This window comes from Notamacropus eugenii, chromosome 2, assembly GCF_028372415.1.
Source record: "Notamacropus eugenii isolate mMacEug1 chromosome 2, mMacEug1.pri_v2, whole genome shotgun sequence".
NCBI lineage: Eukaryota > Metazoa > Chordata > Mammalia > Diprotodontia > Macropodidae > Notamacropus > Notamacropus eugenii.
Window position 1 is genome coordinate 425,182,314 of NC_092873.1, and position 12,475 is coordinate 425,194,788.

At 38.1% G+C, this 12,475-nt stretch overlaps 1 protein-coding gene across 4 annotated transcripts in view; it reads right to left on the reverse strand.

Moving 5' to 3' along the window:
- Positions 1-1,176: 1,176 nt before the first annotated feature.
- Positions 1,177-12,475, reverse strand: part of VASH2 (vasohibin 2) — a 51,497-nt gene continuing 40,198 nt past the window's right edge. For 2 of the 4 annotated variants that reach the window (XM_072647872.1, XM_072647869.1), the window contains 2 exons: positions 10,328-10,381; positions 1,177-4,385 (listed from right to left, as the gene is read on the reverse strand). In XM_072647872.1, coding sequence (XP_072503973.1) covers positions 4,316-4,385; positions 10,328-10,381 — 124 coding nt within the window. In that variant the 3' untranslated portion in view covers positions 1,177-4,315. Of the gene's footprint in view, positions 4,386-4,466; positions 8,066-10,327; positions 10,382-12,475 lie in introns of those variants that run through there. The other 2 variants (XM_072647870.1, XM_072647871.1) reach the window with 2 other exon arrangements.

The following is a 12,475-nucleotide window of genomic DNA, read 5'->3' on the forward strand; positions in this document are numbered from 1 at the left end:
TTCAGCACTACCGACATACTCCATTTTATGCAAGTTAAATACAGTAAATATTAAATCAAAATGAAATCAAAATCTCATTTTGGTTTTGGGAAAATAATGGAAATCAATTTGACTCATCATTGATTATTGTATATGAATAAACTAACAAGGACATCTTACTAGATTTCTTACTGTTTTGCTACTAAATTAAGCATAACTCAAATTGTGATAATACAATTTTCATTGTTCTTCAAAATAATATGGCTTTAGGCATTTTTTCATATAATACTTTACTTTGGCAGATTTAAGATATAGAATTGCACTTAACTTTAGTAGTCTCACTGCAGAATGAACTAACTCTTATTTTTGGACTCAAGCCAAAGGCTCTCAATAACATTCTTATTAATTATTTTAACTTGAGTAGGAAGAACTAATTATCTGCTTTTTTGGATTATCCTGACTCTTTTGGTAAATGGACGTTTCAGTTTCTAGAAATGGGGCCTTGTCTCTACCAGCTAATAGCAGCAAAACCTGAAAATACTGAAACAAAATTCTACTAGATTGTTTCTGTTCTGTATGTTTCATTAAGAAGAAGAGACTATGAAACACAATATACAGTTTTTAAGTGAAGAGGAAAGTCATGACTTAAAAAAAATCTTTAGGCTTTTACTTTTGTATATCAAGATATTAAAATTAAATTAAAAATTAACAATTAAATTTTCAATTAAAAATTAACAATAGTCATCGTTCTTAATGCTTGACTGTCCCACTAAAACAATTTAGATAACCTGTTGAACTATATTGTGCCCCAACCTGAAAGGTCATTGGTTTTCAAGGGGTCTGTTGACACCACAGTTGGATTCTTAACACCTGTGTGGTGGCAGCACCACTAGAGCAAGTATGGACTTTGTGAATGTAGTAGGCCAGCCAGCTTTCCCATGAGCCCATTATTCTCTTGTCCTCTCAGGTTTTAAGATCTAATATGATGCCAAGAGATAGGTGAACTATTAGAATATTTAGTTGGAAATATGACTTGCATGTAAAGAGCAGGTGGGATGGATAAAAGTACGTGTAAAGGAGTTTGAAAATTGACTGGATATTTGAATTTCACATGAAGTTTAAAGGATACTGAATTATGCTCTGCAGTTGGACAAGAACATATCACACCAATTCATATTTTTATAAGAACTAAACCCCTGAACTTCCAAGACATTTTTATTAAAGTTCCATGCTGAGTAGAAACATACAAGTGATAATAAAAGCAAAACCTAAAACATGCACCTGTCTGGTATTCCCTAAAATACCATTGTACAGGTTTTCATATACCTAGAAAAATATTCACTGAAACAATCACAGTTTTTCTTAAGTATTAAAAAATGCATTTGCCAGAACAAAGTCCAAGAGAATAAACAAGATTCTGATTGTACTTAAAAAAAATAATACAAGTTTTCACATGGCTATACAGCTTATAAAATGTCAGGTGTAAGAAGACTGAATTAAATTTTAAAAGCTTTATTTACCAGTATTAATAACATTTTTAAGAAATAATTGACTTAGAAAAAGTGAAATACACATAATTTTAGAATAATAGAAAATACTAAATATCACTTATTGAAATCAAGTGCACTCAAAACAGCACAAACCATATTTAAAATCAAGGTTTCTGGTACACATTTAAACTTTACATGTATTTCCGTGATACATTTTGATAAATTTCTCTCTGGATTAATAATTGGTTTTGTTTACAAGATTACAAAGCCTTGAGAAAGATATTTTGCCATACCTTAGGTTGTAGGCAATTAAATAAAACTTGATCAATCTGAGGTAAAACAACATGATTTTTCTTACCCATTTTAATGTTTTCTAAATGTAAATTAATTTTCATCTTTGATCTTGGAATATATATATACAGGTTTGGTGGTTTAAGCTATTGAGACTTGTGCTTTGTTCAAGCCTCATTCCATAACTCATAAAAAGAAAAACCTATAAGTTCAATCCAACCTATTTTTGAATTCCGTCTTTTAGAAAAGAGCGGAATATAATAGAAAATCACAGTGATATATTGATTTAAAATATACTGCTGATTAAAGAACATTTTAAATGTATGTACCACTTACACATTTACATGACTACTTAACCCTTACTTTGGAGGAGTGAATCCTCAAAGGAAGGAATGAACGTGTACTACATAATTTATCATTTGACTAAAGTTGGCAGTTTTAAGGATTTCCTTTCATTTCATTAGAATCAGAATACATTCTTGCTTGTTTTTTCCCCTTCTATCACAAATGACAAGCTGTGCCACAATTTGGTATCGCTTCATATACCCCTCCCCCCATCTTAATATGAGTTGACACTTTAACAAAGTTACAATAAATCTTATTATAAATTCAAGAAGAATGGCTTGCAACATACTCACCATCCTACAAACCTTCAAATAATGTTGATGAATGTACAAAGGCAGTTGTGCAAATATGAGGTGCCAGTTTTACAGCATTGTTTATGATCTAGTTACTGATGACTATAATCTGAATTTCAAGGGCCCTTAAGGCCATAAACTTGTCTTTTAAAGGGTATGGAAGAGTAACATTTTAAGGTATTCAACCTGATAGGTATTTTAGAAGACTGGTTTTATTTCGCTGGCTCTACTACTTTCTAATAATATTGAGTTTTGTGATTATATCATGCCATGTGATGTAGCCCTACCAATCAAAAATTGCTATTAATTCCAGTTTGTTGAAAGTAATCTTATCTGTGCTTTGATGAATTAAGGTATATATTAATTTCTATCACATTCTCCAAGTCATAATTAAGGTTTATGTTGATAAAGGACTGACAGGTTCTCATTTTACCTACTTTCTTACTCTTCTGGCCAAGTGAAAGAAAGCAGAAGGGGAAAAAGCCCTTTTACTAAAAAATAAACTTTGCCTTCTACTTTTTGCAGCAGCAAAATCCATCTTTAGCTTTGACCTACTAGTATCGTATGTAAGTTCTAACAAATTACTTAGAAGTACTCTATGTGTCATTGTGCTGCAAGAACTATATTCTGTAGCCAGAAGTTACATGGTAATCCTGATCTTAAGGCCAAAAGTTAATGGATAGTGCTGAATTTAATGGGTAAAGATAGAGCTATCAGTTGTTTTGCTGTACTGGGACATAAAAACTTCGCAAATGTTCTTCATTTCTATCCTCAAAGGATTGTTTCAATCACATTCCTAAATTCATTCTACGTTGAGTAAATAGATGGAACGGCATTTATGAGCAAGGATGACAAAAGATCATATTGTCATGTCTAGTCTTAATATAAGACATCAGGAAAAAAAAAATCTGTTCATTTAACAGCAGTAAATCCTTTGGAGATAAGGCCTGGCTCAATATCTAAATTAGGTAAAACATGAACAGAAAGGTCAAATGGTACTCAAACCCATTAACTCATTCTTGGCCTTGGCCTGCTAAGAGTATATGCCACTGTCAGAGACAATCCTAACAGCACCGACTCTACCTCAAAGAGTTCTCAGACATGGGCTTTTTGCTGGAATCTATAACATTTAAATGTTAGTGACAGAAAATAGAACAATGTGTTTGTTTTTTTTTTAACCCATCTGTCAGGGAATGCCTTTAAGGAAGAGAGACAGGATAGTCCTGGAGATGGTTTCCAATGATGCCAGTAGAGTTCCATTGCTTTTGAAGAAAATACGTGCATATAATACCTTAAATTTCAACACAGGCATGCATGAGAGCCTCTGAATACAAGGAAATTCCTACTATATAAATGTTAGGGAAACAATACAAATCAATTGTCAGAAAAATTTGAATATCATCAAGTTTGCATATCTATCAGGTATTGAGGTAATATAAATGCTTTTAAAAATCATACCCACCTCTGCTTCAGTTATTGCTGAATATTGCTAATACTGATCATGAGTTAACCCTTCTATGTGTGTGCCAGTAGTGGTCCAAACACCAAAAAAGGGAGAAGAGACTTCATAAACTTGTCTCTAAGATTACCAGTGTAGCACAGCATTCAGCGCCAGTTAAAGAAAAGAGAAATAAATTATATGAATCCACCATTGAAGTAATTGTCCTCATTTTGGAGTAAAGAAAATAGTTCGGCCCCAGGTAGGGCTTATCATCATCATTATTATTTTTTGTCTTTTCATGGTTACCACTTGATAAGTGTTTTTCTAAAAAGTAAATATCACCCACTTATACTGTTTATAGGCGACTCCTTAAAAATGAAATTCACAGGATCTTGATAAAGAGTTGCAAAACCTCCCGAAGATGCCATGTGCTGGGTAAAGTGCAGACAGAAGCACCGCTGGCCTTTATGGCTTAATTAAATTCGAATCTGATAGCCTACTTCATTCAGAGTGCTGAGGTCAGCCACCTTATTTGAGAGTGCGGGTCTAAGAATAAAAGAAGGAAGGGGGAGAAAGGTAGTTAGCATCTTTGAACAGGGCTCTGTTCTTGAGGCCCTCAGGCAATTATCTACACGCTCTCCCCATTAATACTTAGTACCTACCACAGATTTGGGGGACATACTTTCATTGTCCAGTTACACATTTTCAAAGTTGATAGTCCTACTTCTAAGACTAGTCACACTAGCTAAAGCATAGCTCTGGCTAAAAGACTTATAAAAACCTTAATAATAAAATGGATTTTTTGTGAAAATTACAGAATGAGCCAAATTTTTCTTAAGAAAATGAGCATCACTTTCAGATATTCCTGATATTGTTTAGGGAAACAACAAAAAGAGAAAAATATATGTGTCCAATGTTCTTATCATCGAGGCATGCTTAATTTTCTAGATTTAGAAACAAAATCAAAGTGAATGCTTTATATGAGATCACGAGGGAAAAAAATATGGTGCTGTGAATTTTCCTGTGTTTAAAAATCATGTACTCATTGCCCTCCCACCCCTGCAACATAAACTCACAAGTAATACTGAACAAGAGAGATTTAAATGTTGCAGTTTGGAAGAAGTATAATTTTCTTTTCATTGTGCTTCTCTCTGAATGCTCATACACTGAGCAGAATGTGCACTGAGAAAGCATGAGATGGGAAGAGTATTTATTTGATGGATCTACCACAATCCTTTCCTAAAAACATCAATCCCTTCCTAGTATTTAGACCAAACCTCAGCATTCCTACCATTGTCCAGCTAAAAGATGTTGAGGCCCCTTTCACCCACTGACATCAAAGCTCAATAAAGTTTTCCATGAATTTTGTTGATTGATTCTATTTCAGTGGATTCTGTACTTTTTGTGGATATTCCACAAATGCTAAAGGAAGCCCAAAATGAAAGTGTGATGTTGTTAAAAGAGTTCCTTGATTTATACCTTTTAAGGCATTCTTCCTTACAGTGAATGGTTTTCTCTGGTATGAACATGGGTGATATAATTTCATGTTGATGGAACTAGAGACAGGTAAGAAACCAGGCCTCACCACTGCTTGATCCAAAGGTCATGGACTTCTTGAAGTAGAATCTTACCTGTCCACTGAAAGGTTGGGGAGGCAAAGAGGCAGGAAAGCTTGTCAACAATTTATCCTTCAAAGTAACTAAAAAATTCACTCCCTTGGAAAATCTCCCTAATTTGACCCCATCCCAACTGTCTACTTTTCCATCTTGTTACAATAACTTCTATTTATTGACATGTTATGTAATATCAGCTTCCTGTGTTTGTCATTAACTACCCTACCTCACAGGGTTATTAAAAAGATCAAATGAAACAATGAATGTGAAAATGCTTGATAAATTGTGCCTTGCAAGAGTCACAGATGTCTGTTATATTTCACATTAAAAAAAAAAAAGTGATGTAGGAACATGCCCAGTAATAGGACATCAACTTGCAATTTCTTTTTCCAGCAGCAGAGATCCGTGAGTGTTAACCAAGGTACACCTGTAAAGTATCCATTCCTTATTCAGATATAAATGGCCTTTGTATTATCTAATGTTTTGAATTATCTAAGCCTCCAACTCCCTTCCATTAACTTAGATGACAGTTGACCATATTTCAAAGCTATTCATTAACATTGTGAATTAGTGTCAATACAAAAATAAGCACATTTTGGCAAATCCTTTATAATTTACTTGAGTAAGGACATGTGGCCCTCTTAAATTACTCAGATTTGGGGGTCCGTGTATTCCATTGAGATTGCTGCTCTTAATACTTTTCCTTGGTAAGGCAACTTGTGACTTCAAGCTCTGCAGGAGTCACTTTGTCTCCTTGGTCTCTGTCTCCTTTCTAAGCACATTCTTGGTTTCTTTTGTGATTCAGCACAAGATTCCCTATAGGCCTCTAAATTTGTTCACCTTTCCTGTGGAACTTTCACACACAGTGGGGAGGGGAAAAGGCATATTCATTCATATGGCACCTATTATGTGTCAGGCCTTGTATACTAAGCACTTTTTACAAATATCTCACTTGAGCCTCACAGCAATCCTGAGGAGTAGGTGCCATTTTTTCCCCATTTTACAGTTGAGAAAACTGAAGCAAACAGAAGTTAAGTGATTTGCCTAGGGCCACATAGGTAGACACTGTCTCAGGCCAGATATGAACTTGGATCTTACCAGTTCCAGGGTCTAGTGCTCTATCCGGTGCATCACCAGCTGCCACATGGCACATTCCTGGCCTGGAATGTGCTAACTTTGCTTTGCCTGTTTCTGTCAAACCGTAGCTACAGTTTGTCTGTTAAACCCTTTAAGTAATGTGAAGACACCTTGCATGGATAAACAATTCTGAATATAACTTTCCTCCTGCCAAACCCTGTGCCATACTTGGAATTTGCTGCTCTTTGCATAAGAAGTAGTGACCTAGGGACTTGCCATCAATACAAAATGAACTACCAATTGTTTTTCCAGCAGCAGCAATAAATTTATATACATCATCCACTCTGGTTTTTTTGTGGCCAGTGTGTGTTCATCTTTCATTAATGAAGAAAACCATGCCATCAGAGAAATAATGACATGACTTGCACTTGACTTTGTTTTGAGTGAGGGAGGGCTGTGCAGGTCACCCGCCTCACTTCTCCTCCAGAGCTATCTGAATCCAGTGACCAGATATTCATCAGGATGACTAGAGATGACCCAAGATGAGGCAATTGGGGTCAAGAAGCTTGCCCAAGGTCACACAACTAGTTAGTGTCAAGTGTCTGCGGTGAGATTAGAACTCAGGCCCTCCTGACTCCTGCACTGGTGCTCTAGCCACTGCACCACCTAGCTGCCCTTGTGGCCAGCAGCGCATATCTGTAAGAAGACAGGGTCAAATGAGTATAATCTAAAGCCAAGGGGAGTAAGAGGAGAAACTAAAAACTCCATTCCTATAACCACGGCTTTACTAGTTGCATGCCCTAACAAGCTAAGGTGGCCTGCAGACATACATCCTTCATGAAGTTCCCAGCTAACTTCACCTGCCTTTTATAGCATCTTTATGCTTTTCTCCCTTAGCATTACATTAACTTCTGCTACATGGTGCTGTGTTCTGGAAGTCCGTGTCAGAGAGAGAGAGCGAGGCCATGTTTGGTATGGCGTAGATTCCCACATCTCCTCTGCCAGGGCTGGCCCTAGGCCAACTGTGAAGTACATAGAATTTCTATTTGCAGTCTCAGCTGTCACTATCTAACCTATTTCAACTCTTTGTTAATGGAGGTTCTTTCTGCCACCTGATATTCTTAAGCTCCTCTCCGCTCTGCCTAACTAAACCAGTTGTCAAGAAGTGGTCTGAGTCATTTTACAATTCAGTATAAATTGATGTGGTTTTATGTAGCTGCGTAGTTGTCTCATAGGTAACTTTCATTGAGTCAAAGAAATGAAATCTAATGGTAAAATTTCAAGCATAAGAATAATAAAGGAAGCTTATTATTTTCTTGGCAGGAGAGCCTTTTTTTTTTTTAGCACCCCTTAAGTTACAATTCAAACGAAGCAGTCTCCCAGGCTTCCTAGGAGCTCCCCCGCGGCAGAAGTTGTGGTCCTTTTCCTCTTGATCCTTCCCGGGGTTTGCATTATGATGACTTACCCACAAAGGATAGTTCTTGCCTGGCTGAATGTAGCAGTATGGCTTATATTTGGCTACTTGTAATGCTATCTCTGTGAGGGAAGTTAAAGTAAAATTAAGTGATGATTTAATCACAAAATTTATTGGTGAGTAATGAAAGATTTTTCCTCCTAGCTACACCTATAGTTTCCTTCATGAATGAGGGAAGTTGGATTATGACAGATTGCCACTGCAAGTGAGGCTCTGCCCAAATTGAGACACATTGCTCTTCAATTTTTGCTATCTAATTTGCTATGCCAAACCTGAGAGAGTAAGCTATTATGTGTGAAGGCCTCCTCTAGTTCCTCCCTTAAATATAATTAGAAAGATTACAAATAGATTTATTTTTAAGAATCACAAGTGTTGAGATGATGACTTTAGCTGGGTTTGTACTTAGCCAAGAACCTTTCATTAGATCCAGAGTATTTTTAGGGATCAGTCTGAATACCCGTTTTCCAAACCCCTTCTCCACCCTCACCCTCTAAAAATGGGGATCAGAGATTTCTTATGTCTTGCGTTCATGGGGAAAATAGAAGAAAACTGCCTCTTTTAAACTATTTCCTTTTACTCATTTTATTTGGAGAAAAGAGCAAAGGAGTTTTCATTTTTTTCCCCTTGCTGCAGGACAAGCTGATCAGTTTTCGGATATTTGTAGTACTAGGTGGATAATTTTCTAGGGAGCTTTAGAAATATGGAGGGAGGAGGGAAGTAACTGGCTGAAAGGACATCAGACAAAATGCAGCCATTACTAAACAAGTTGAACAAGATCAACCCTGCCTTCTGCTGTGGTAAAGAGGACATCACAGAGGCAGTCACCCTCGAATGAACTTGGATAAAATCACTGTGATCTGGCACCTCTTTGGCCAACTCCCCATCGATCTCAAACCCACTGCTACCATTACAATGGGTTGGACTAGTACAGCCCTAACATTCTTTGATTCTGAAATGTCAGATACAGAGTTTGTCCTAGGGTATGAGTGGGGACTGAAAAGGTATTCTTAGGTATGCCATCCTATCAAGATTTCTCTAGTGAGAAAAAGCATTCTGGTAAATGAAACAATATAAGTAAAACACTTCACAAGCTTGAGTAAAGTTACCGTTATTATTATACTCAGACAGGAGACTTTGGAGAAGAATAAGGGTTCTGAGCATCAAAGAAGCTTCAGAACTAGGAAGTCATGTCAAGGGCACTTCTGATGACATTCTGATTTCCTGATTCTAGGTTGGGGTGGGATGAGAAAAGTTGGTAGAGTGGATATGAGGTAATTTTAGGGTAAGGAGGTGACGCTAAGAATTCTAGCTTCCTCACCCCTACCTTCCCACCCTTATTACTCTTCCTCCTTTTTCAGAATTGTGCCTGAGATAATTTTTAAACCCTCTGGTTGCTATTTAATAGAAAAGACTCGTTTTACTGAAAAGTCTGGTCCTGTCTTCAGGGATTTGGGAAGAAAGGCCATAAGGTAAGTTTCTAACATAACTTTTTAGCCCTTGCTGTTCATCAAGGGGAACAGATTAAACTAAAGATATTATCGGTAATAGGGAACTAGGTTGTGGTCCCAACCCTAGCCCCTCTTCTGTTATTGGGTCCAATGGGAAATTGGCAGTGTCTAAGTTCTAAATTTAAAGTGTTATATGCTTTTGGGGGAAAGGAGAATATAGAGAGCAGCCTCAACTGGGGCAGATGCTTGATGAGGGAGATTTCATTCACACTAATCACTCATTGAAAGCCAATCTCCTTCCCTCCCATTCCTTACCCCCTATGATTACAAGCACAATAGGCAGCTGACCAGCTGTTAAGGCCAACAGCTGAAGTTGCTATGTAAACAGACAGACCTTAGCCAGGCCAGGTTTGGCCTCGGTCACATGCCCCAATCTTTGTCTCTTCAGCTTGTCACTAGCTCAGATGGCAGGCCTCTGGTTAGAGTTATCAGAGTGCATGGCAACTTTTATGGCCAGAGCCAGGGTTCAACTTACTCCTCTATTCAACTTGTCATCATGAGCCACCTCTCTAGCATGGCGCTGAATGGTAGTTATTCCCTTGGGCCCTTCAAATATTCATTATCCTTCCATCATCACTCGACCTCTGGACCATTTAGCCAGTCAGGGCTTGGCAGAGGATCTGAGCCAGGACAATGCTTTTTCTGGGTACTGTTGGGAAAGAATTCCCTATCTTGCCAAAGTTCTCTCCCCTTTCTATTTTCCCTTCCTCCTGATCTCTTAATTCTTCAGGTACATGGTTTGCTTTTTGGAATGGTAAACAGCAAGGAAGAGTGGCCAAAGTTTCCCCTGGCACTGAGAGTAAACATTGCACTTACAATGATGATGGAATGCTAACTTCTGTCTTCTGTAGGCATGGTCCTTCCATTTGGCTGCGCAACAAAGTAGCCAGAGATTAAGGAATTAAACTTAAAGAAACCCTGGTCTGAGGACATTTCTGCTTCTGGGCCCACAACGGAGGATGGCAACTTGGGCCATCAAGGACAAGGGGCCTTCACTAGGATCAGACTATGAAAGGCAAGGTCATTCCATTTGACCTCATTGATAAGCTTCAACAGCCCCTTAAGCCCCACTAGACTCAAAGCCTGAAGATACTGAGTTGAAGTTAGAGCTGATAGTGGAATCTATGAACTTTATTATCCCATCTTACTGAATGAAAGCCTTAGGCTATATTATGGTTGGAGGCTTTACCTTAGCTTAGAGTTCAGTAACCTCTGAGATCTTTAATCACATTTTGAATGGAGGGGGAAGAATGAGGTGACTGGCAGCCATATGGGAGAAAGGGTAGAAGAAAGAAAAGAGGAAGTGAAAACAAAATTCCCATAGTTCTGATGGCAATTACCATAAATTGTTCACTGCATCCTAAAAGAAATACCCATTTGCTCATTCTAGAGAGCATGTCTTGTTTTGGCCAGGGGTGGCTAGAGCATCTCCTCTATCCCCTAACTGGGAGGGGAGCTCTAATTAGCACTCAGACCCATGTCACAGGCATCACTGGCCAAGAAGGATAATCGTAAAGAGGAAACATTTGGTACTTTTGAAATACGTATTTCTATAACTTTTCTTTGCCTCCTTTAGGAATTGCAAAATGATGGGATTGGACTAGATGAATCTCTAAGGTTTCTTCCGACTCTAAATCTGTGATCCTATGAGCTATAGGGTGAAACCTTCTATTTGGTGTAGAAAAAGGTTAAGAACACTTCAAGGGGGTGAGGGCAAGGAGGGAAAATTGAAGAGTTGAGGGGACAGAAGATATGATGAGAGTGATCTTAGCTTCTTTCTTTCAACCTGCTAATGCCAGCCGGGCAGTTGCTAACAAACCTCCCAGTCATCTGACCTCCTGTGTCAAGAATGGGACATTGATACCACTTTCCAGAATGAGCACTCAGACAACTGTGGAAAGGGCAAAGGATATGGAGTGGAAATAGCCCCAGCTGGATGGGGATCTGGAACCATTTGTATTATTTACATACCCTTACTGGAAATAAGGCATGTAACAAATGGGTTCTGTCCTGGCCATTTTTAATCCTCAGTATAGACTCTGACATTTAAAAATGATGAAATGGTCTATGAATTACTAAAATAATTAGCCATGAAAATGTGCCCAACCCCCTCTGGACCTGAACGTTGCAGTGGGGCTCAGAACCCTGGGCAAAAAGCTGGGTCAGAAAGTGATATGGCTAACACAAGTCACATAAACCTGAGCCTCAGTTTCCTTATCAGTAAAATAGGGCAAATAATACCTACCCTGCCCACCTTACAGGGTGGTTGTGAAGATCAAATGAGAGAATGCATATAAGGTGTTATATTATTTTGTCTCATCAGAAGCAACCGTCCCTGGAGAAAATCCTGCTTGATGAAGAAGCTGAGAAATGACTATTTCCCTAGACATACTGTTAGGAACAAGAAAGTCCTCGGTTTTAATTATAGCTCACTCTGTGGCAGTGCTAGAGATGGAGGAGCTGTTGATGCAGTCATGGGAAAGGGATGCTTGGTTTCTTTTATTCTGACCCATACCTCTCCTGCCACCCTTGCTTTTCATCTCTCTTCCTTATGTATCCCTCACCTCTTTTTACCACCCTAAAACCCAAAGCAGGATTTAACATTAGATGAATTTTAGAACTGTAATTAACCTTAGAGGTCATCTAGTCCAATTATTTTACAGTTGAGGAGATGGAAGCCCAGAGAGATTAAACCAGTTGCCCAAGCTCACATGTGTAGTTTGGCAGGAATTGGGGAAAGAATCATTTTAGTTCCATTTTTCTATTGACTTCATGCCCTCATCAGTAAACTTTGACCATGAAGCCTTTCCTAATCCTCCCTCTCCCCCCAACCCCAAACTGTTAATATGGTCTTCCTCCTCAAATTACCTTGTATTTACTTATCTGAGCCTATATTGTATCCATATATTCATTGAGGGTAGAGACAGGGTTATCAGGTCATAAATAATAGACATTAAGCTGGAA